Source organism: Protopterus annectens, chromosome 4.part1, assembly GCF_019279795.1.
Source record: "Protopterus annectens isolate FY-2018-M chromosome 4.part1, PAN1.0, whole genome shotgun sequence".
Taxonomy (NCBI): Eukaryota; Metazoa; Chordata; order Ceratodontiformes; family Protopteridae; genus Protopterus; species Protopterus annectens.
In genome coordinates, this window is record NC_056734.1 from 761,373,251 (window position 1) to 761,398,648 (window position 25,398).

Consider the following 25,398-nt stretch of genomic DNA (forward strand, 5'->3'; position numbering starts at 1 on the left):
ATATTTACCTCTTCCTCCAGTGTCAACATTGGAGGGTGTGTGTGAGTGTGTGTGTGTGTCACTGTTTGCAAGTTTCCTGTTAGTCAGCCTGCTGCCAACTAAAAGGCAGATAGAATGTATAAAGTTCCTCATGTACACTTCCTAAACCTGACTCAGCAGCTATGGCTTTAGTCCTACTGCTGTTGAACATTTAGTTAATTCCAGTTCCAGTCTTTCTGACAAGGATGGTACGATTATTGATAAGTTTGGGAAAGTGTATACTTCTGCAACTTTGATTTTTAAGAATTTTGAATTGTCAGGCTCCTATTTTAAAGTTTATTCCTTTTGAGCACCTCTACTGAATTATCACTTGTGACATAGATAAACTTACATTTATATAAAAGAAAACAAACCATATTTACTTGTTCACATTTACAAACATTATACATCACATATATTCTTTTGTACAATATAATCAGTCCAAAATTACATAAAGTTGTCTGTTCCTGTCTTCCATTAAACCTCACCCCTCTTCCAAAACATTTTTCTGTATGTATTGTTGCCACAGTTTCCATATTTCTATATAATTTGCTCCTACCCTTTTCTAAAGATCCCACTTCCAGTTCTTTTATCTTGGTTACAATATTCACTACTTCAGATATGGTTGTTTTACAATTTGATTTCCATTTTTCAGTAATTGCATCTTTGGCAGCCACCAGAATTAAACTTAACAAGGCCTTACTGTGTTTAGACAATTCAAATCCTGTATCTAGGCTCAAAAAAATAATTTCCTTTGTTGCATCTATTTAGTCGCCCATATTTCTGACAGTACTCTGTACTGATTTTTTTAAGTTTTTCAACTTATTACACTCCCAAAATATATGTTCCCGGTTATGTCTTTCTTCCCCATCACATCTCCAACATTTGCTGTCTATCTGAGGAAAAATTCTTTGGAGTCTACATTGGGTATAAAAATACCTATGTAAACTCTTCCAAGCAAAATTGCTAAATCTTCTAAACATTGCTGCATATTTGGGAGCCATACGTATGCCTTCCTGTTGTTTCTCTGAGAATTGCTTATCCCGCTACTCTTTCCAGTCTTTTCTAACCCCCTCTGATTCTTTCCTGTAGTTATCATGCAGTGTTGTATATGTCCTACTAATTATCCCTTTTTTAATAGCAGATTGTTCTGTAGATTCAACTAAATATTCTGCCAGGGCAGGTCTTTCCCTTAGGATTCCCCTGCTCCTTTCTCTCTGCCTATCCTTTGATATCAATTCCTGATAGGGAAGGCAATCTCTAGCCTGCAGTCCAAATGTGTTCTTAGTCACTTCCCATTCTTTTACCTGACTCTGTCTGTTTGCTCCCAATGCATTGGTTCTTCTAATACTTTCCAACAGTAAATTTTAGCCCCCTTTTGACTATTCTCTGTGCCCCTGATTGCAGTTATCCCTATTGGCAAAGTCTCCTTTTTCCATCCCCATGTTGGCTTAGTTCTTAGAATACTGTATGCTATATTATGAATAGTTGTATGTGTTACTGTTATTATTCTCCTTAAGGATCTTCATCCAAAATCCTACTCTCTTCTTCTTTCTTGAATTTTCCCCTGATTCATCATCATATCTTTCCACTTTGAATTGCAGCTTTCTACTTGTGTTATGTATAAGAGCCTTAACTGTGTAGCTCTAAAATATCCCTTCGTCAGGTAACCTTAAACCACTTTGTTCTATATTTTAGAGTTTATTCTAACTGTGAAAATGCAAGGAATATTTTGTTTGCAGTTTCTTCTTGTGAGGATAAACCTGTTTTAAATAATTTAGTTTTGTCCATTTTACTAATCACAACTCATTGTTTATAGTGCATGTATGACTCATTTGATATTTTTTCCAGGGCTATGGATGCTGGTTCTGTTTTCGGGAGGTTTGCCTGGCTGTGTTCTCAGAACCTCCCAGATAATGTGAAAAATGAAATTTTAATTTCTCCTTTGGATAGAGATTTAATTTTTGGTTCCTTTGCTGCAGAGGTTATCAAGTATTATAAAAGGGGAAGTTCATACAGAGAATCTATTGGATTGTTTGATCCTCCTTTTCCAAATTTTTGATGATCTTCATGATACCCCTGGGAAGACTCCACATCAGTAAGATCCAATGTTTATCTGAAGTCTTTATAGTGCCAGCACAAGCATCCTTTCTTTTCAAATACCATTGTTGGGGTTTATCAGAAGAGTAATCACTTGCTGGAGACAGAAACTTTTCCTAAATCCAGGTCTTCCCTTTACCTTCCTGCTCCAAAGCAGTAAGTCAGCACAGACACCTCGAACTTTGGCTGGGGGAGCAGTTTCAGGAGGGACAAAAGTATGATGTGTGTGGGACATCATGGACAAATGCAAGCACATAAATATAAGAGTTGCTTGCACTGATCAAGACACTCAAATCTCTGAATCCTCACTGGTGCTTTGGACCTCTTTAAGATGTTACAGACAGTACACCACAGTCATGTGGTATGTCAACTAGCAAGGGGGGAACAAGGTCATACTCCCTTTGCAGACTAACCATGTTAGCTTGGGATATAGTTTCACAGCACAATTGCACACTAATGGCATCCTACATTTCATCAGAGCAATGTTTTGTGTCAGACAAGCTGAGGACAACAAGGGTAGACCTTCACAAATAGAAACTAGATTGGGGGGTCTTCCAAGATTTGATCCATATGTAGGGAGTTCCTCAGTTAGACTTGTTTGCCTCCTCTCTGAACAATCAGCTGGCAAAATTGTGCACCAAGACTCCATGCAAGAAGGCCTGGAAGAGAGGTACCTTTTCCTTTCGTTGGACAGGAATGTTCCTGTGTGCTTTTCCACCCTTTTTTATTATATCTAGGGTAATTCTGAAGATTCAGTAGGAATTCCCCAAATTATTCTTGAAACCCCCTTCTGGCCCATGCAACAGTGGTTATCCCTTATTTTGGAAATGGCCGGGGCAATTACCACAAACTTCCTCAAAGAATGGATCTAATCACACAAGATGGGGGTGTTTGATACACCCTGACCCCAGTCAACTTCAACTGACTGCCCTGGATGGTAGGGTCTTAATTCACTTTAAGCACTTGTTTACTGAGGACTTGAAGCAGGTACTAATGGAGGCAAGAAAGTATACCGCAAAAACATCATATATTAGTAAATGGAAGAGGTTTTCTTGTTCGAGCCAACAACATTACCAGCACCTATTCAGGGCTAGTTTTTCTTTGGTACAATATTTGTGTGAGTTTCTGTCCTTCCTTCCTCCTCTATCGAGGTTCATTTTATCAGCGAACACATCTTCATCGACAAGTAAAGAGCGAACTCTGTTCAGTGGTTTTCCGTTATTTTGGAAATGACCAGGGCAATTATTACAAACTTCCTTAAAGAATGGATCTACTCACACAAGATCAGGGTGATGTCCTTCATGGATGCATCTGCAGTCATTACAGCTGGGTTGTCCTGTCGTCAGGCAGCCCTTCAGTCGGCCGGATTCCAAAGTCCGGGTCCGGCTTCGGCTGATGTCGCACTTCACCCGACGTCATCTCTGTTGGTCTTCGGGTATAAAAGCATCAGCCGACGCCATTTTCCCCAGTCTTTCTTGCCGCGTGGCGCCCGAAGCAGAAGCTGTTCGCAAGTGCCGGTCGGTCGGATCCAGAGATTATTTCTACCGAATACTACTTTGAAGACTTCTAAAGCTAAGTACCCCGTTGGGGACTCTTTCTTGCCTCAGCCGATGTCAGAAAAAGTTAATAATTGTTTAACCTGTGGGAAACAAATACCTCATAAAGATTTCCACTCTTACTGTCTGCCTTGTTTAGGCCCAGCCCACGACGTAGCAGCCTGTTCGGCCTGTGCTTCCTTCAACCGACGAACGCTTAGGCGTCGGTCTTTATGTGGTTCATTTATATTTTGTAAAAACATTATCATAACCCCATTGAAACACATCTATAAACTGTGTATCACTCTTAATGTTATGCTTAACATCTATAAGAATGCCATTGTAAAAAACCTTTCCCTAAGATACCCAGTCTTTCCAATCCATCAGAGTTTAGCCCTTTTCTATTCTCCCTACTTTACGAAAGATTCTAGAAAAATTATTTGTAACTCATTCACAACTTCACCTAATACCACCTGCACAGGTCTGCATCTGTCTCCCATAGGCTTCTAAATATTGGGTAAAACTTGTCCACCCCTTAGAGCTTTTTTAGGCAATGCTAAATTGACAAACCTACTGACATAGCAAATAAAACCCACCAAAACCTAAACGTGTTACTGCTCAGTGCTAGTAGCCTAAACAAGAAACCACACTAGTGGAATCTTAACTTTAATAGGGTATATACCAAAAGGAAAAAAAAAAGTCATGCCTAAAATCAGGAAGAGTAACTCCCATAATCATAAAAGCTCTCTAATTAAACTAAACATGAAACTAAAAGGACGAATTAAGTCCAAACAAGGCCAATTATGAAGTCACAATGACCTCACAGGCTGAAGACAACCATCAGGCTTCTACAGCTGTCTCTGAAACCTCAAAAGCACCACACATCAGTATGCTGAACTGGTGGTCAGTTGTGCCACCTTTACTGAGCAGAGTGACATGGTGAACTTCAGCTCAAACTTCAACACCCCCTCACTCTCTCTTCCTCCTGCCATGAAATACCTACTAGTGTAACCCCCCCCCCCCACCAAACTATTAAGGAGCAGGTCCTGGCAGCCCTTGCCAAGGCCAAAAACACAGCCTCAATGGACCTCAGTAACATCCCAGGATGCCTTCTAAATAGCTGGAAACATGACCTACCAGGACCACTTGAGTCCCTTTTCAGCTATAGCTTCAAAACAGGCTTTGTACCATGAGAATGGGGGACTGTAACAATTATCCCACTTCACAAGGTGGGCCATCAGCCAGCTGTGGAAACTACAGACCTATTAGTCTGACTATACCACAACCACCAAAAGTCTTACGAATAGTAGTAAACAACCAAAATCCGAATGGAATAAACTTCACAAGGGTCTTGAAAAAGCACATAAAAAGCACAGATTTATTCTATTGCCTCGGTGTAAAGGCACCTTCATGGAATACAAATTCTATTACAAATGCTATTTAAATACACATTTTAATAATAATTAAACAATAAAATAATCAAGTAAAACTTAATTATTTCTTAAAGCAAACATCTCCAATTAGTTTCCCCATTAAGTCCTTTAGGGGCCAGGGTATTACATTTCAAGATGTAAATGCTTTCTTTATATAAAAGTTTGTCTCTTAAAATATTGTCATCTCCATAAAAAGAAGCAATTTGTTCCAAAACACATCCTTTTAATAATGAATAGTCACTATTATGTGATTCTATAAAATGAGCAGCAATCATTTTTTCTTTCCTTCCATTTTTAATGTCTCTAATGTGTTTGATAAATCGTGAACAAAACATCCTCTTTGTTTCCCCCACATAAAACATGTTACAGGGGCAGCTTAAAACATACACTACCCCCTTAGTTTCACATGAATATTTTTCCTTAGATGTAAAGGGTACATTGTTAATATATTTAAAACAATTAATATGTGGACACACTAAACATTTACCACATTTAAATGTGCCTGTTTGAGATAAACAATTATGAACTGTACAATTCGGCATACTAAAAAGTCCCCGCACTAACATATCTTTTATACTTCTGCCTCTCCTGTATGCTTTAGAAAAATATTTCGTCAGAATACCAGCCAAAAAGTCATCCTTCAATAAAAGTTTCCAATAATGTGTTAACATCTCAAATATTTCAGAACTTTTTATATTATACATAGATGCAAAATAAATCTGTTGTGTTCGATCCAATTCAAATTTTTCATCTTTTTTCTTCCCTTATTTTGCCCACTAAAATTTTTGTTCTTATTATATACCTTTTGACTCGCCTCCCTTATCCTATTAACATCATAACCTTTCTTTATAAAAATTTCCGTAGACTTACAAATTTCTTTTTCCAAAATCTCTGCTACATTACAAATCTTAGATAGCCTTAAAAACTCATTATAAGGGAGTGCATCTATTGTGTGAGGTGGATGGCAACTAGACGCATGTAAAAATTGATTGCCATCCACAAACTTCCTATATACCCCTGACACAATTGTGCCATTTATTTTCCCTTTTAACTCTAAGTCCAAAAAATGAACTTTAGTTCCCTGCTGCAAACCATCAAAGCTGAGGTCAAAAGGGTTCTGATGTAAATCAAATATAAACGTTTTAACATTTTCTGTACCTCCTTCACATATAAAAATTAAGTCATCAATATAACGAAAATATCTTTTGACATGTTTTTTCATAAATTCCTGTTTAGACAGAAATGTTACTTCAAAATATGACATAAATAAATTTGCATACATGGGGGCAAATGGTGCCCCCATGGCAGTACCTTCTTTTTGCCTATAAATTTGCTTATTATATATAAAAAAATTATTCACCAAACAAAATTCTACCATTTCTGTTATAAAATAGAAATGACCAACCAAGACTTAGGGAAATTGAAGACACTGGACCCAGTCAAGTTTGGCTTTGTCAAGGGAAGATGATGCCCACTAAACCTGATGGACTTCTTAGAGAAGGTCACCAAGGCAATAGATGAGGGGGGGAAATGTGCATCCAGCCTACTTGGACCTGGCTAAGGGGTTCAGTACAGTACCCCACTCTGGTATAGTTGACAAACTCACCAAACTGGGCATAAACCCCTATATAACTTGCTGGATTGCCAGCTTGGCTCACAGACAGGACCCAGGAAGTTAGGATTAGTGATACCACTCCACTAAAAGACCGGCCACCAGCAGGGTACATCAGGGCTCCGTACTGGGGATGCTGCTTTCTGGCACCTACTTCTTGGAGGTAAAAGCTAATGTCAGGGGCCTTTGGCTGACCGAGTTCAGACATGACTGCAAATTGGGAGTTATCATAAATTCCCTCCATGACACAAACATCTTATAAGAGGGTCTAACACAGACAAATGACTAGTGCCAAATTAATGGACTAAAATTGAATACCAAGAAATGCAATATAGTGCCTTTTGAAAAAACTGCCACCCAGGCTAATTTACTCCATTGATAATACAACCCTAGATGTTGACCCAGTAGTCGGGGATCTGGAAACATATGTAGATAGTAATCTGGTCTTTGACCAACATGTGGCCAAGGTAGTAAGAAGATCATTCTATGTTGCCCAACGTATAAGTAAAGGCATGACATTCAGGTTCAAGGAAGTCGTTGTGCCACTTTTTTTTATCCCTTATCAGACCCATCCTTGAGTATAATGTCCCCTTCGTCATGTACCTGACCAGACATATGAAACGTTGGAATGCCCACAAAGGTTCCTTACTTGGAGAATACAAGGTATAAACACATTGTCTTATACAGATCACCTTAAAGCCCTGCCTCTGTACTGTGTCTCCTACAAGTTGTAAGCGGCAGTCTATGCCTGGTGTACAAGGCACCCTCAGATCCAGCTCTGGTGCACCTTTTGCACATCCACAAATTGATCATCATCATAACTACTAGACACAAGGATTTAAGTTTTCTTGTAACATAAATTAGTGAGACAGATATGCCTCGCAGAGGATCCCCATGCTCTGGAACAGGCTGCCCACCCATATGAAGCAGAGTCCATGCCTAACCCTATTTAAGCGTGACCTTAACAAATGGGTGGGAAATTCAGAATTCACCCCAGGCCTGGTCCCATGTCTGTGATGAACAGAGGCAGACAGTAATGTCCAAATTAACTTACCCCCCCCCCAACATAACCTAGAGAAACTTGCTAACACTAACTAACATATACCCCCTTCTAATAAATGCACATAATACTTAGGGACACAACCGCGTTGGCTTGCATGGTTAGGCTTATAAAGGCCCTGGTGGTTGTTAGCCTATATATAACTGTGAACCTTCTCTCTGAAAACCATCATGGCTTCTGTTGTGGTCGCTGGACACTCTGCAACAACATTTTTCTTGGAATGGACAAAGGCCTAATTACTGGATCAATTTTTATTGATCTCACCAGAGCCTTTGAACTTTTTAATCACTCAATTCTCCTAGCCCATTTCACTGAAATAGGCATTAATGATGAGACACTGCTCTGGTTCAAAAACTACCTCTCCAACCACCACTTCTCAGTGAATTTCAATTCATCTACCTCTACATTAGTGCCTCTGCAGAAAGGTGTCCCCAAGTGTCTATTCTAACATCTATTTTCTACCTTCAGTAACAAACTTCCTTTTGACTTACCCCTTCTTCCTCTCCTGCTTTATGCTGATGACATGGCTTATTCTGCTCCAGCCGTTCTGTCTCTTCTCTTGAACTTGAACTTCAGGCTGATTTTCTTGCCCTTATTCAGTGGGTCACTGATAAGCAATTACTACTAAACTCCACTGAAACAGAGACAATGCTTTTTTGTACTAGACTTCTATCTCCAAGCCTCTAAAAATCCTTGATGGTTGTCTGTCGATTACCTTTTGTTATGCTCACCATGACAGATCTATTCCAGGTGGAGTCAAGATCCACTCTAGAAGTACCTTGGCTTCTTCGATAGTTTTTTCGAAATGGATGGATTCTACAAGTATTCTAGAAGCTGATACTTGGTCCTTTCTACATACTTTCACAAAGCACTGTAAGCTGGATTCCTTGTCTAGGTCTAGGTCATACTTTGCAGGACCATTCTCCGGGGATGCTGAACCCTTCCCCTTCAATTTCCCAAATAGAGTTAGCTAGGGTAGTCTACCCATGTTAGCTAATCATCAGTATGAAGACCATAGTAGTGTTAACCTTGAACTTAGCAGAACAATAGACATTCGAATGATTGCTGCTGCAGTAGCTGCTCTATCCCTCTTATTGTTTGATGTGTTTTTTATGCCAGGGTATAGACATTTATTTGTTGTTATTTCTAGCCTTGTATTTTCACGGCTCAGCCACCCTCTGTCTGCTGGCAGGAAAGCTCTGAAGGGCTTCATGCTGAAACTCGTCTTTTAGTCAGCTCATCATAGCACTATTAAAAATGTTACTTAATTCAAATAGCTATGGGTTTGGTTGGACCGCTTCCTAAATTTCCTACTCTATCTGGACCACACACACACACACACACACACACACACACACACACACACACACACACACACACACACACACACACACACACACACACACACCCACACACACACACACACACACACACACACACACACACACACACACAAATCAACTCTCACATTTTGGTCTAACAGGATCTCCCCTTTTCTGTCCAGACCCTGTAGCAATGCCACAAGCAAAGGTTGTCTCTTGCTAATTGCTTCAGATTTTAAAAGAAATATGTTCACCATCCAGGCCATTTCAGGTGCCATTTGCTGATTTATCACTCTCTTCCCAGGCAATGAACACCACTGCAAAACCATTGAAAAAGCTAACTGGCTACCTGTGAAACAATGTGCTGACTTTTCAATTGCCCCTCACTATTTAAACTCATCAAGAATGACACCTTCCCTCCACTAGCTTCTAGACTATTCTGAGATGCACCAACATACAGCCTTATACATCTTAACCACTCATGTCCTCTCCTTCAACCCCCCCCCCCCCAAAAGTAGGCTTCACTATACTTACCTCATTTTCTTAGTGCTTGGTCCCAAACTCAAATAATCTTTCCCTTCTTTTCTTAAAGATCATTCCTATTACCCCACTTTCCATACACAAATAAAAGCAGGTTTCAAGACTCTCAGAAAATGCAACTTCTATCTCTTTGGTCATATAACTTAATCTCTTCATTCCCTTCTTCTGTCTACATACCTTGCTGTGACTCTATTTTGATTGATTCTTTCAACATACCAACTCTGATGCCACTTTGTAGTTAATGCATGTATATGCTGTTTTTCCAGTCACTCTTTATATAATGTCATTTATCAATTGCCTTTATACCCTCAAGCCAGCTATGATGATCACTTTGTATATAATATAATGTGTGTGTACAATAGAGTTGATTATCTGAACAGTCAATTATCCGAACCCACTCTTCCAAAGTTTTTTGGTAAGAAAAATCATAAAGTCTGAATATGTAAATGTTAACTGTATCAGCTTGTGCATGTTTTATGAACTTTGTAGCCTACTTCTGTGAGAAAAATATTCTTTATTCTCCACTAGACTTGTTGAATGGTTAAAAAGTATATTCCCTGAGTCCAGAAAAAATAAGAATTTTTGAAGTTTTTTATGCAATTCAGTGTATGTTTGATTATCTGAACAGTTTGATTATCCAAACTACCCTTGGTCCTATTTAGTTTGGATAATCGAGACTCAACTCTTCTTGTGTTTTGTCACTCTCTCTGTATGTTTTGTCATGTATCAAGAGACTGTTTTCCCTGGGCTGAGACTGAAGTGGCCCAATGGGATCAGTGCTGCCATGGTTACCAAATTCAAAATAATATGAAATGAACTGAAAAGAACCAATACAAGAACCTTAAATATTTGTGCAGATACATTTAAAATTTAAGTTAATATTTTCCTTAATGTAAATGCACTTGGATGAAACAGACCTTTGAAGAAGCCGATAAGAATGGAGATGGTTTGTTAAATATCGATGAAATCTACCATCTACTGCACAAACTTAATGTTAATCTACCCCGAAGAAAAGTCCGTCAGATGTTTCAGGTATGTACAATTTATAAAAATGTTTTAAAAAAATAAAGTTAGCTATGGAGGAATGGAAAATCTTTTTTTTTTTCTTTTTTTAAACTAGTTTCAGTGAAATTAAAGTTAGATATAGTTGTTAAATTCTAATTGCTGAAGAAGACACAATGTGTATGAACTTGCATTTGATGAGTGTTTCTTTAAGTACACTTTATTATCTGATGCATTTGGTATCAAAAACATGTTACTGCAGTATAGTTTTTGTACTGTTAGTGATTCATAACTGGAAATGTCCTTTATATTTGTTTAGGCATTGTCATGTTTTTCTTATAGGCCTAATTTATGATGGTAAATAGAAGGTGGCATTCTGCCAAGTGAAATACAAGTTGGTATTACTTTACTATCAATTTGGTTTCAAGCGTGCCTGCAGTTGAATAAAGGATTTTGCACTTCGTATTGCAAATTAGTCTTGTGGATAATAATTGTTAAATAGTTGAAGGAATTTAACTTGGAGGTGACGAGGGCAAGGGTTAAAGTACCGCTGTGTACACTTGCCATAAATGCAGATGTTAGAGTGTATTTACTGTTGTGGTCATTACATTTGGATAATCTGCTGCCAAGCTGCCCTCAGTCAGCCTGAAGTCTTGGGTTCTGCGTCGGTTGCTGTCCCTTCTTCATGACGTCAGGTCGTCAGGGGTATAAAACATACAGCTGACGCCATTTACATCAGTTTTTCTTGCCCCAGATGTCAGGTGCCCCCCAAATGGGGAGCTATATATATATATATATATATATATATATATATATATATATATATATATATATATATAAAAATTTAGAACAAACAAAAGCAAATGCACCAAAAAGGCTTTTAAGCATAGTAAAAGAAAGTAGAGGTACAGTAAGAGAAAAACAGGGATCTGGAGGGTGGGTAACCAGGACTGCAACAGTGAATACACTCGAACATCTACATGTATGGTAAGTGTACACAACTGTACTATGTTCTTCATGTTTCACTGTTGCAGTCATTACATTTGGATAGATTCCCAAAGCTATGGTTGGGAGGATGGATTTATACAGAATTAGGAGCAGCTGTAAGGCCCTGCAGGACAGCAGTGGCAAAGCCAGCTCTGGATTTAGAGAAGAGAGGTAAATGGTAATGTTTGGTGAATGTATGAACTGCGCTCCAGGTAGCATCTTGTAGAATGTCTCTGGTAGGTAGGAACCCTTCTGAGAAAGGCTGCAGAAGTAGATGCAGCCCTGGTGGAATGAGATCTGATCCCCTTGGGGATAGGTTTACCATGGTGCACATAGCAGAAACGAATACATGGCTTATCCATTTAGAAATAGTCTCCTTTAAAACAGGTTTTCCCTCTGCCCCTGCAGCAAATGCCACCAATAGTTGCTCAGATTTTCTTAGAGGTTTTGTCCTGTTTAAGTAGACTCTAAGTTCTCTGTGTACATCCAATGAATGCAGAATCCGCTCACCTTTATTCTGTGGATTGGGAAAGAAAGTTGGCAGATGAATGGTCTGATTTAAGAGCCACACTGGATACCACCTTAGACATGAAAGATGGATTGGTCCCGAGTGCCACCCTGTCCGGATGAAAAATAATGAAAGGCTCCACTGCCATAAGAGACTGCAATTCTGAGATCCTTCTAGCTGAAGTGACTGCTAAAAGGAAAGCTGTTTTCCTGGAGAGACATTTTAGATCTGCAGTAGCAGCTGGCTCAAAAGGAGGTAGAGTGAGATTTTCCAAAACAAAATTGAGGTCCCATGTAGGAATTGGTGCTCTCCTGGGAGGTCTTAAATTTTTGGCCCCTCTGAAGTACTGCTTTAGGAGAGGATGAGAAAAGAAGGGAGGCTCTGTGTTGTAATGAGCTGAAATGGCAGAGGCATGGATTTTTGTAGAAGAAAAAGATAGGCCCTTGTGACGCATCTCAGTTAAATATTACAGAATCTGAGGAATATTGGGCATTGCTGTGCTTATTTCCTTGTGCTTGGTTCCAGGCACAGAATCTTTTCCATTTGTCAGCATAAGATTTTCTAGTACTAGGCCTTCTAACCTCCAAAAGGACATCCATCACAGGTTTGCTGAGAGATGTAGTTGGTGAAATTAGATGATTAGCCATGCTGCAAGATTCAGAGTTTGGAGCCGAGTGTGTAGAAACTGAAAGTTCTGCTGAGACAGTAGAAAAGGTGTCTGAGGCAGGTACCATGGTGGAAGGTGTGACATATTGCGTAGGAGCGGGTACCAGTGTTGGCGAGGCCAGTCTGGAGCAATCAGTATCATTTTTGGTTTTTCCTGTCTGACTTTTAGTAAGACCTTGGAGAGCAGAGGCAGAGGAGGAAAGGCATAGACTGATAGGTTTTTCCAGCTGAAGGACAGAGCATCTACTTTCCAAGCTTTTTTGTGATGAATTCTTGTGCAGAATTTGTCCAACTGATAGTTTTGGGGTGAGGCAAAAAGATCTATGTCTGGGCTCCCCCATTTGCGTGTCAACATGCTGAAGATTTGTGGATCCATTTTCCATTCATGTGGGTCCATAAGATTTCTACTTAGTTCATCTGTCAGAGTATTTTGCTTTCCTGGCAGGAATTGAGCTTGTAGATGTATTTGATAAGTCAAGGCCATGTTCCACAATGCCATGGCTAGTCTGCAAAGGGGGTAGGAATGGGTATCCCCCTGCTTGTTTATGTACCACATGACTGTGGTGTTGTCTGTCTTTATCAGTAGTTGTCCTGGATGAAGATAGTCCTTGAAGGCTGTCAGAACTATCTGTACAGCTAGCATTTCTTTCTGGTTGATATGTAGGTGCATTTGATTTGGACTCCATTGGCCCTGAATGCATCTCCGTGCCAGATGTGCCCCCCCCCCCAAGCATAATCTGATGTGTCTGTAGTCAGGGTTTGGGCGGCAGGAGATGGAATGAATGACAGTCCCTTGTTTTGGTGGCAGGACTCTGGCCACCATAGGAACTCGAGCTGCAGGCATGGAATGATAGAAATCATTGTTTCCAGACTGTGACAATGTTGACTCCATAAGCTTTTTAGGTACCATTCAAGTTTCCTCATATGCAGTCTTGCATATGGAATTATTAGGATGCAGGAGGCCATGAACCCCAAGGCCTGCAGAATTTGTCTTGCAGATAGCTGGGTTTTTGTGGCCACCTGTTTGAAGTAAGTCATCAATTGAATTTGTTTTTCTGGCGTAAGGTAAGTCATCTGGGCAGTTGTATTCAACTTGCACCCAGGAATATATTTATTTGAGAGAGTACCAGTTGTGATTTCTTTTCGTTTATGGTGTACCCTAGACAAGTTAAAAGTCTTTTTACAAATGCCAGATGTTTTAGAAGAGTGTCTTTGTTTTCTGCCTGAATTAGACAATTGTCCAGGTATGGATACATTTGAATATTTCTTTGCCTGCAAAACGCAATTACTGGTGTCAGGTACTTTGTGAAGACCCTGAGTGCAGTAGATAAGCCAAAGGGCTGTGCAGAGAACTGGTAATGCAAATAGCCTGCTTTGAAGCGGAGGTATCTTCTGCAAGATTCCCTGATTGGGATATGCAGGTAAGCCTCTTTTAAGTCTAGAGTTACCAACCAGGCATCCCTGCCTAGCATAGGTAGTAACTGTTGTAGAGTCAGCATCTTAAATTTTGGAATGTCCAGAAATGTATTTAGAATGGATAAGTCCATAATTGGACGCCATGATTTGTCTTTTCTGGGTACCAGGAAAAGCCTTGAATAAAAACCTTGTCCCTTTTCCTTTTCTGGTACTGGTTGAATAGCCCCCATATTCATGAGGGACCTAACTTGTTTCTGGGCCTCTGCCTACTGATTTGGTGGCAGATCTGGCCATCCGTTTGGGATTGGCAATGTGTGGAAATGATATCTGTATCCCTGGGATACTATATTTAAAACCCACTTGTCCTGAGTAATCAGTTGCCAGTTTCGTGCATGAAGCGCCAGTTTTCCCCCCAAAGGGGTGGCCAAAAGATAAGTGCTTGGTGATTGCAGTGGAAAGTCATTGAGACTGTTTACCGTAGGACTGTGCCTTGTTACTTCTAGATTTGGAGGTGGAGGTACCCCATTGCTTTGTTCTATAAGTTCCTTGTGACTGAAACCTGGAGCCTTTGGAATGTCTGGGTTTGACCTGAGCGGTTCTGGTGGGTACTGGAAAGGACCAGTTCTTAGTAGGCCAATGCCTACTGAACCTGGGTGGCTGCACTTGTAGGAAATCTTTTACAGTTTGCACAGATTTAGCTTTATCTTCCATCTTTTTCAAAACTTCCTCTGCCTTATTACTGAATAGACTGGCCTGTTGTAAAGGAGCTCCAACAATTTTGCTTTAACATGGTCAGGCAGATTTTGCTCCTTGAGCCAAGCATGCCTTCTTATCACAGATCCAGTTACAGCAGCCCTGCAAGAGGCCTCCAAGGAATCAAAACCACATTGCAAAGTATGTTTTCCAACTTGTTCAGCTGAATGCAATAAATCCTGCAACTCTTTATTTTCCACACAGTCAGAAATCAACATAATTTTCTGTTTAAGTAACCCATGATATGCTGCTGATATTTAAGCATATGAAATTGACAGTTTAAAGCCCTGATTGCCAAGATTGCAAACGTATAAACCTTCTTACCGCATCTATCCAGCGCCCTAGAATCTTTATCAGAAGGGGTAGAATTTTTAGCAGTAGAAGCCTTAACACCCTTGGGACCCTGAGAAATGGTTTCACGGTCAGCAGTAGGGTTTTTAAAGAGGAATTTGTGGGAGTCAGGAACCCTGTAATATCTGTCTGGCTTACTAGGAGCCAGAGGCAGGGAATCAGGAGCCAAGCTGGATTCTGAGAAAAAATCATCAACAATGTCTAGAACAGGAGGTATAGCCAAAGGCCTATGCTGAGGAAGAAGAAGGAAATCACTAAGTCTCTTTTTAGATTCTGAGAAATCCTGATTCTCCCAGTGGAAGTGTTCCCTTAAGGTATGCAAAGTTTCTCCAAAAGAAAAATCCTCAGGAGGAGAAGCAGAAGGGATGGAATCTTCTGCATCAGAGTCCTCATAAGGTGGAATAGATAATTCCTGATCAGAAGAGGAATCGGACAAAATAGAAACCTGATCTGAAAATTCATAGTTAGTGCCTTGCCTAGGCTTCTTAGCAGGAGGGGGATGAGTACCCCTGATCAAGGTAATTAAATCCTCAGCCATTTTGATCATTTGTTTTTTAGGCATTGGGGCCTGTACACATGGCCCAAGCATTGTTTTTTTAGACATAGAAGTAGATTTTGGCCTTAGTTTTGAAGATGGCATCTGTTTAATATACAAATCTTTAGGCCTGAAAACACCCTCAGAAGCCGGTGCCTGCTCAGAAGCTTTGGACCCATCTAAGGTAGAGATATCCGCAGGTTCAATACTTAGTGTCTCGCGACTCTGAATGGGTCTCAGTAGAGGCCTGCGAAGCAAAAGTAGCTGGTATCATGGGCTGCGAAAGTGCCTCACTGAGTACTGGTGAACCGGCGACTGGCTTAGGAGAAGCTTCGTCATCGGTTTTGGACCTCGACGGTCTGTCTCTGTCTCTTTCTTTGCGTTTTTTAGGTATTCCGGTAGTCGGTTTGCTAACTGATGACATTTCTGGATAATTAAATCTTGAGCCAAAATATTTAGAAGCAAAAATATACCGACGTTTAATAGTGCGTTGATTGAATTTAGCACAAAACCGACAGCAAGGCACATTTTGGTCAGGGCCTAGGCAAGGAATACAGTACAAATGAAAATCCTTATGATGTATTTGCTTCCCACAAGTAATACAATAATTAACTTTTAAAACAAGCTGGAAAGCACAAACTAGTAACTTTGAAAATGAAAAAACCAGGATCCAACCAAGAGACACACTGAGGCACAATGAGCTAGCGCTTTCATCCACTTTTAATGATGTGAACTTCTTCAGAAAAACAAATAACCACCTTTTAAATTATTCATTACAGGAAATGCTGTCATAGTCTGCACAATGAAATAAATTTAAAGTAATACTATGTAAAATAATTAATATATCTATAAAAATGTATATACATACATATAAATAAATACAATATATCAGTATGTAGTTCCATGCTCTATTTATCTATACCTTAAAAAAACATTTTATGTTAATGACTTCATTAAGCCCTGGGTATGTATCAGCCCCAAAAAGGAGCTGCCAAAATGCTTCCCTCTGTTCTAATGTGTTGTCAATGTCACCAGCAAACATTTTTTTCTCTACATAATCTAAAACAAAAAATTCAAATTTCTTAAAATTCATACAAGAAAGAGCATGTCTAGCTAAAGAATTATTTTTATCTTTTTTCTTTATAGCTAGAACATGCTCATAAATTCTACGTTTTAAAACTCTTTTTGTTTTGCCTATATAGTAATTTTTGCATGTGGAACAAGTAGCCATGTAGACTACATTTTCACTATGGCAATTGAAATATTTATTTGCCCAAAATGTTTGTCCCAAATGTTCTATTGTAATGAAGGATGAATTACACATGAACCTACATTGTTTACAGTCTTTACATGCAAAAGTACCTTTTTTATTGCTAACTGATCTATCCTTGTGAGTTTCTGACTTCTGAGAATTTTCTAACTTCTGTCTAATGTTTGTAACTTTTTTATATGTAAACTTTGGTAAATACCCCAAAGATAAACTTAATTCATTGTTACCTAAAATGATTCTCCAGTTCTTCTCAATGATTTCCTTTATACACCAAATTTCATTTACTATTGGCAAAGGAAATGCTAAGTTACTATATAGGCAAAACAAAAAGAGTTTTAAAACGTAGAATTTATGAGCATGTTCTAGCTATAAAGAAAAAAGATAAAAGTAATTCTTTAGCTAGACATGCTCTTTCTTGTATGAATTTTAAGAAATTTGAATTTTTTGTTTTAGATTATGTAGAGAAAAAAAATGTTTGCTGGTGACATTGACAACACATTAGAACAGAGGGAAGCATTTTGGCAGCTCCTTTTTGGGGCTGATACATACCCAGGGCTTAATGAAGTCATTAACATAAAATGTTTTTTAAAGTATAGATAAATAGAGCATGGAACTACATACTGATATATTGTATTTATTTATATGTATGTATATACATTTTTATAGATATATTAATTATTTTACATAGTATTACTTTAAATTTATTTCATTGTGCAGACTATGACATCATTTCCTGTAATGAATCATTTAATAGGTGGTTAGGTGGTTATTTGTTTTTCTGAAGAAGTTCACATCATTAAAAGTGGATGAAAGCGCTAGCTCATTGTGCCTCAGTGTGTCTCTTGGTTGGATACTGTTTTTTTCATTTTCAAAATAATTAACTTTTACTGACATCAGTAAGGAGCAAGAAAAAGTTTCCCCAACGGGGTACTTGGCTTTTAGTTGAAGACTTCAGTTTTGAAACTCGAAAATGAAAATTTCAGGAGTCTGACGACCAGCCCTTGCAAACTGCTTCTGCTTTGGGCACCGCGCGGCAAGAAAGACTGATGTAAATGGTGTCGGCTCTATGTTTTATACCCCTGATGTTATGGAAGAAGGGACAGCAACCGACGCAGGACCCAGGACTTTGTTAATCAGGCTGACTGAGGGCAGCCTGCCAGTAGATTACCCAAATGTAATGACTGCAACAGTGAAACATGAAGAACATCTGGGATAAGCTGATCCTTCCAATAGTACAAAGTGGTTAGGAATACATGATTTGAAGGGATACTTTACAGCTGCACATTTAAGTCTGATATATATATATATAACACAAGCAGAAAGTTATAATTCAAAGTGGAAAGGGATGATGTTGATGATGGTTAAATGGGGGAATTCAACAAATAAGGAAAGAGAGTGATTTGTGGATGCGGATCCTTAGAGAGAATAACATCAGCCATACAGAATATTATATTCATAAAGCTGCAGAAAGTATTTTAACAACTAAGCAGAATGAGAGTGGAGAAAGGAGATTTTATTGATATTGATAGGGATGACTGCAAGTGGGGGCTGGAATTTATTGGAGAAAACTGACAAAGGAACCAAGGTATTGGGGAAAAATAACTATTGAGGGAAAGGTAACAGAATGGGATGAGGCCAAGAAGACATTTGGACGGCAGGCTAGAGACTGCTTTCCCTACCAGGGATTGATATTGGAGTAGAGGCAAAGACAAAGAGATAGAGGAATTATATGTGAAAGACTTGCTTAGGTAGAGTTTTTAGTTGAATGTAGAACAGAAGCTGCTGTTACAAAAGGGATAGTTAGTAGGGCATATAAAATATTGCATGATGACTATAAGAATCAATCAGACGAGGTTTGAAAGGATTGGGAACAGAGACCGGATAAGCAGTTTACAAGGAAACGATGGAATAGTATATGTATGGCAACAAACTCTAGAAGGGGTAGTATTTTTGCTTGGAAGTGTTTGCATAGGTATTTTTGTACTTCAGGTAGACTCTAAAGATTTTTTTTCCTCAGATAGATAGCAAATGTTGGAGGTGTGATGGGGGCAGAAAGAGGTAAGTGGGAACATATGTTTTGAGAGTGTAATGTGCTGGCAGATTTTAAAAATTTCCTGCAGAACACTGTGTCAGAAATATTGGGTGGGCAAATGGACGTGACTGAGGAAATTTTTCTTTTTGAGGTTGGACAGAGGATCCGAATTGTGTAGAAATAGTAAGACCTTGTTAAGTTTAATTCTGGTGGCTACCAAAATGCAATTATTAGAAAATGGAAAGTCGAAGTCTAAACCAACTGTATTTTAACTACTGAATATTGTAAAGCTGTGTATTTTTACATCGAGGTGAGTGGATTTTCCATGTAGTGCACTGGGAGGTAGCCTGGTCTGTTTAGGTTGGTGAAACATTTGAGATTTCTGCATGTAGTTTTATTGGCTGAAGGGCTTATTAATCAGTTTATCTTGTTTTTTGGACCTTTATAAATTCTGTACAATTGAGTGACTGTTGGCTTATTATACAAAGCAGAGTACTTTTATTGAATAATCACAGTTTTATAAGCTGTTTAAAGTACACTGTTGTATCCATATCTGTAAGTTTGTTTGTGGTAGCATTTCACTTCGGACAATCCTTTACTGTGTTTTTTGCATTGGGAGAACTAGGAATTATCATCTGGTCTGTCTGAGTTGGGAAACACACAAAAGGGCACTATGTATTTTTTTGCATTGTGACTGTACTTCAGTTAAAAAAATGTACTGCCTGTTGCTGCTTTAAGTAGTTAGTTGCACTGTATAACATTGTATCTGTTAGTTGCAGGGCTGTTATAGGTAGTTTGTGGGGTCTTCTTACACTTGGGCTACAAACCAGATACTCTACATTAAGAAGGTGTTTTCTGCACCCTTGTGACATGAATGTACTGATGTACTGCATTTAATGGTTTTACTGCATTAATTGGTACCTTTTTTCTGTCTGTGCCTGCTTCATTATCTGCACTTGTTTCACACTGTAATATTGCTTAGCATAGAATAGATCCAGACTTGCTGAATCTAACCTGCTTTTTATACACTTGAACTCAAATCCAGCCATTTTTACATTAAATAGTGCTCCCCTGCACTCTTGTGGCAGAAGAGTGTGGATAAAGCCCTGTCTGATCTGGGGATTGCTGGAGAAAGGATCATTGTGTGATTTTCAGTTGTCATACTAGTTTAATTTTGCCTGCATGTAAGCCTTGCGTTTGCGTGTAGCTACACACCACACAATGGGGGTTAGCGGTGCCCTGTATAGTAGCAAACTCCTAGAAAGTATTTTTTCTGTAGATGTTTGTCAGTTGAACCCTTCCAAGCTTCCCTGCTGGCAACTCAGCTGAGCACTGAGCAGCATCACCACACTCCTTAACCCTTAATCCTGACTAGAATAAGCCCCCCATGTTTAGTTATTTGATTTAGTCCTAGAGCAAAAGCTAATCCAGTGTGCCCCTTCTCCAACTAGTACTTAGTTTAACCTGCTACAATGGACAGTAAGTTTCCTAGCATTTCACAAACCAGCTTGATTGACATTGTCATCCTAAGGCAATTTCCTCATGTATACTGACAACCACTTGCTCCTAAAGAAAATACAGTATGTGAGAGATGTAACTATACCTTGAAGCTGGAATCAATCGTCTCATGTAACAATAAACAAAAAATCAAACATGTTGTCAGCACACACGCCTCTCCTCTCACACATGACAAGGTCAAGTCACATAGACCCACCTATGCAGAGGTATTCATTAAGAGCCTACCAAAGGACCAGAGACCTTCCAAGTACAAACAGAACAGATATACTGGAACACGCACAAACCCCACTTCACATAGCAACACACATACAAGTGTTTCAACAAATAAGCCCCTAAGGCCCAACACCTCAAAACCTAATGAAATAAATCCAGGTAAACCAACAAAACCACTTCAAGAAGTCAAATCCACAAAAGTATAAGCGATAGGTGATACCACAGCTGAATTTATTTATTTGATACACGTAGACACTTAAAAACACATAAAATAAAGAAGACGAGTGCTTTCAGCTTTTAGCCTTCTTCAGATCTGATTTACTATTGTCAAGTGCTCATTTAAATATTTAAACTATCCAATAAAATCCTTGCTTCACTACTAGGATGCACATAGAGTTCTAATGACTCTGTTCACGTTCAAAAATTCAGTCCATTTAGGGCATACAAGGAACCAGGGCTTAATGAAGTGCTACCAATGAAACCTATCCTAAAGAGGTGTCAGCTGAGGTGATGACATTGATTGGGCACACCCCCTCCTTTTCACATAGATGATTGGCTAGTTGAATTTCCAAGGTAAATTGAAGATGTTCATCTGTTATACTGCTGCAGTCATCACACTTGGGTTATCCTGCCGTCAGGCAGACCCGCAGTCGGCCGAATCCCAAAGTCTTGGTCCGGCATCGGTTGTCGTCGCTTCTTCCCTGACGTCAGTGCAACAGGGGGATAAAAGAGGCAGCTGACGCCATTTTCTTCAGTCTTTCTTGCCGCACGGTGCCTGAAGCAGAAGCAGTTCACAAGTGCCGGTCAGCTAGCTCCTGAGATTTTCGAATCGAATTTCAGCCCGAAGTCTTCTCTAAAGCTAAGTACCCCGTTGGGGAAACTTTTCTTGCCTCAGACCAATGTCAGACAAAGTTAATAATTGCATTTCTTGTGGGAAGCAAATACCTCATAAGTATTTTCATTCTTATTGTATTCCTTGCCTAGGCCCAGACCACGACGTCTCTGGTTGTCGGTTTTGTGCTAGGTTCAACAAACGTACAATCAAGCGTTGGGCAGATTTCGCCCGACATTATTTTGGCAGAAAATTTAACTATAGCATGTCGTCGGAGCAACTGACATCAGCAATGATTAAAAAACGCAAGGATAAGGACAGGCAACCAAGGCCAAGACCAGATACCGAGGCCTCAGCAAGGCCTTCCACCGGTTCTCCGGTTTTCAGCAAGGCGCCTACGCAGCCCCTGACTACCGCTGATTTAGAAATTCTGACGGCCTCTCAGACCGAATCAGCTGGGCCTCAGGAGCCGGTTCCATCTCACCCCTCGGACGCCAACCCTGACGTTGATCCAGAGATTTTGGACAGGCCTTCGGTTTCTGAAGGTGTCCTCAACCGACAACTATCTCTATTAAGTCTTATGCTAAACTTAAAGCCCCCTTAAAAGTTAGGAAACCGGGTCCACAGACCCCCCCCCCACAGGCCCCTATGCCTAAAAAATAGATGCTTAAGATGACTGAGGATTTAATTACCCTTATCAGGGGTTCACAACCCCATCCTGACAAAAGGCCTAGACTGGAGGAAGATTATCCTTCCTCTGACCAAGCATCCATTTCCTCAGCTAACTCTGAGGACCAGGATTATTCTTTCCCTCCTTATGAAGACTCAGATGCTGAAGTGTCCATTCCCTGTGTCTCCCCCCCTGAAGACTACTCTTTTGGGGAAACCTTACACACCATGAGGGAGAACTTCCACTGGGAAGGCCAAGATTACTCTGACTCTAAGAAAAGACTCCGTGAGTTTCTTCTTCTTCCATAGCATATACCCCTTGCAATTCCTCCAGTTTTAGACATTTTGGATGATGTTTACACTGAATCTAGTCTATACCCAGATTCCTTACCTCCTGCACCAGCTAAACCAGACAGATACTACCGAGTTCCTGATTCTCATAAGTTTCTATATAAAAGCCCTGTTGCAGACCCCAAAACCATTTCCCAGGGTCCCAAAGGGGTTAAGGCCTCCACTGCTAAGAATCCACTACCTTCTGAAAGAGATTCCAGAGCATTAGAAAGATGGGGGAAGAAAGTGTATACGTCTGCCACTTTGGCCATGAGGGCCTTAAACTGCCAATTCCACATGCTAAAATACCAGCAGTACTTGATTACACAGTTAAAGCAGAAAATGATCCCTCAGACAGATCAACCTGATTTCAAAGAGATGCAGGATTTGCTGCATGCAGCAGAACAGGTGGGAAAGCATTCCTTACAGCGTGGTTTTGATTCATTGGAAGCCTCATGTAGAGCAGCTGTCACAGGATCTGTAATACGTAGACATGCTTGGCTAAAAGAGCAAGCCTTACCAGAACATGTCAAAGCAAAGTTATTGGATGCTCCATTGCAGAAATATGTGTTATTTGATGTCAAATCAGAGGAAGAGTTAAAGAAAATGGAAGAAAAGGCAAAATCTATGCAGACAGTTAAAGATTTTTTACAGGTACAACCTCCTAGTTTCATCAGAAACTGGCCATCAAAAAACTGGTCCTTTCCTGCATCAGACAGAGACCCCAAAGGGGTAGGTACAGATGCCCAAGGGGCAGAGGCCAGCCACAAGGTTCTTTCAGGCCTAGACAATGGCATACAACAACTCAAAGAGGTGGAGACAAAAGATCTCAACCCTTCAGGAAACAAACACAATGACTTCCCTCTTTGCCTGCCAAGCAAAATTGCCCTGGCAGCACCTTTGGGAGGAAAACTGGCTCTATTTCCACAAAATTGGCGCATCATTACAAAGGACAAATGGGTTCTGGATATTATTACCCGAGGCTACAGATTTCATTTTCACACTTCACCACGGATGAGAGGCATGCCAAATCTGCCTCCAAACCAATGGGCAGAGGCACAAACGCAAATTTCAGCTCTCATGGATATGAAAGCAATTCAAAGGGTACCTACAAAGGAGCAAGGTCAAGGTTTTTACTCAAGACTATTTCTAGTACCAAGAAAGGACAAAGCCTGGAGACCCATTTTAGACCTCTCAATTCTAAACACATACCTGGAGGTACCCAAATTAAAAATGCTCACACTACAGCAGCTTCTTCCCATGCTGGGCAAGGAGTCTTGGCTGGTAACGTTGGACCTCAAGGTGGCATACCTGCATGTCCCTATCAGACAAGATTGCAGAAGATACCTCAGATTTCTTGCAGGTTCAACCCATTATCAATTCTCTGCATTGCCCTTTGGCTTCTCTACTGCGCCCAGAGTATTTACGAAATGCCTGGCATCAGTAATTGCATACTGCAGACAATGAGGAATACAAATTTATCCATATCTGGACGACTGCCTGATCCAAGTGGACAGCAAGGCCATTCTGTTACAGCATCTGGCATTTGTAACAAAGCTGCTAAGTTGCCTAGGGTACACAGTAAACAAAAATAAGTCAAAGCTAATACCCTCACAAGACATAATATTCCTGGGTGCCAGCTTAAATACAATGGCCCAGATGGCTTATCTCACGCCAGACAAACAAAAACAACTGACTCAATACTTCAAAAAGATGGCAACTTTTACCCAGCTCACTGCAAGGAAAATCCTGCAGGCATTGGGGTTCATGGCATCCTGCATTCAACTAATTCCACATGCAAAGCTGCATATGAGGAAATTACAATGGTACCTGAAAAATGTATGGACTCAACACAGGCACAGCCTCAAAACAGGTATACCTCTCATTCCCTGCCTTCAAAAAGAGTTCCTATGGTGGGCTCAAGCATGTCAAATAAACAAGGGTCTTCCTTTTGTCTTACCTCCAGCAAACCAAACTATGACAACAGATTCTTCAGACTACGCCTGGGGAGCACACATGGCAGGACAGTGCATACAGGGCAAATGGTCTGCAAAACAAATGCATCTACACATCAACCAAAAGGAGATGCTAGCTGTGCAAAATGCACTGACAGCCTTCAAGGACCTCTTGCATCCAGGACAACTACTAATAAGGACAGACAACACCACACTTATGTGGTACATAAACAAACAGGGAGGAACACACTCCGACCCTTTATGCAGACAGGCAATGACCTTGTGGAACACAGCATTGACTTACCAAGTACAACTGCAAGCACAATTCCTGCCAGGAAAGGAAAACATATTGACAGACGAAGTAAGCAGAAATTTGGCAGATCCTCATGAGTGGAGACTACACCCACAAGTATTTTCAATAATAACTCAAAGGTGGGGATGCCCAGACATAGATCTATTTGCCTCCCCCAACAATTGCCAACTACAGAAATTTTGCACAAGGACTTATCATTCCCTAGCCTGGAAAGTGGACAGCATTGACAGTCTGTGCCTTCCCACCACTACCTCTCTTGACCAAGGTATTACTGAAAGTCAGATCAGACAGACCACAAATGATCCTCATTGTTCCGGACTGGCCACGTCAGCACTGGTACCCATTACTAAGGACCTTGACTCTCAGCCCTCCATGGATTTTACCTCAATTCCCACTTCTATTGACTCAGCAAAACTCTCACATCCTTC

The 25,398-nt window shown here is 40.1% G+C and overlaps 1 protein-coding gene across 6 annotated transcripts in view; it reads left to right on the forward strand.

The window, feature by feature from the left end:
* PLCH1 (phospholipase C eta 1) overlaps window positions 1-25,398 on the forward strand; it is a 3,453,772-nt gene that overhangs the window by 1,897,244 nt on the left and 1,531,130 nt on the right. For all 6 annotated transcript variants that reach the window (XM_044070508.1, XM_044070510.1, XM_044070513.1 and 3 more), the window contains one exon: window positions 10,523-10,652. In XM_044070508.1, the coding sequence (XP_043926443.1) occupies window positions 10,523-10,652 (130 nt within the window). The remainder of the gene's footprint in view (window positions 1-10,522; window positions 10,653-25,398) is intronic.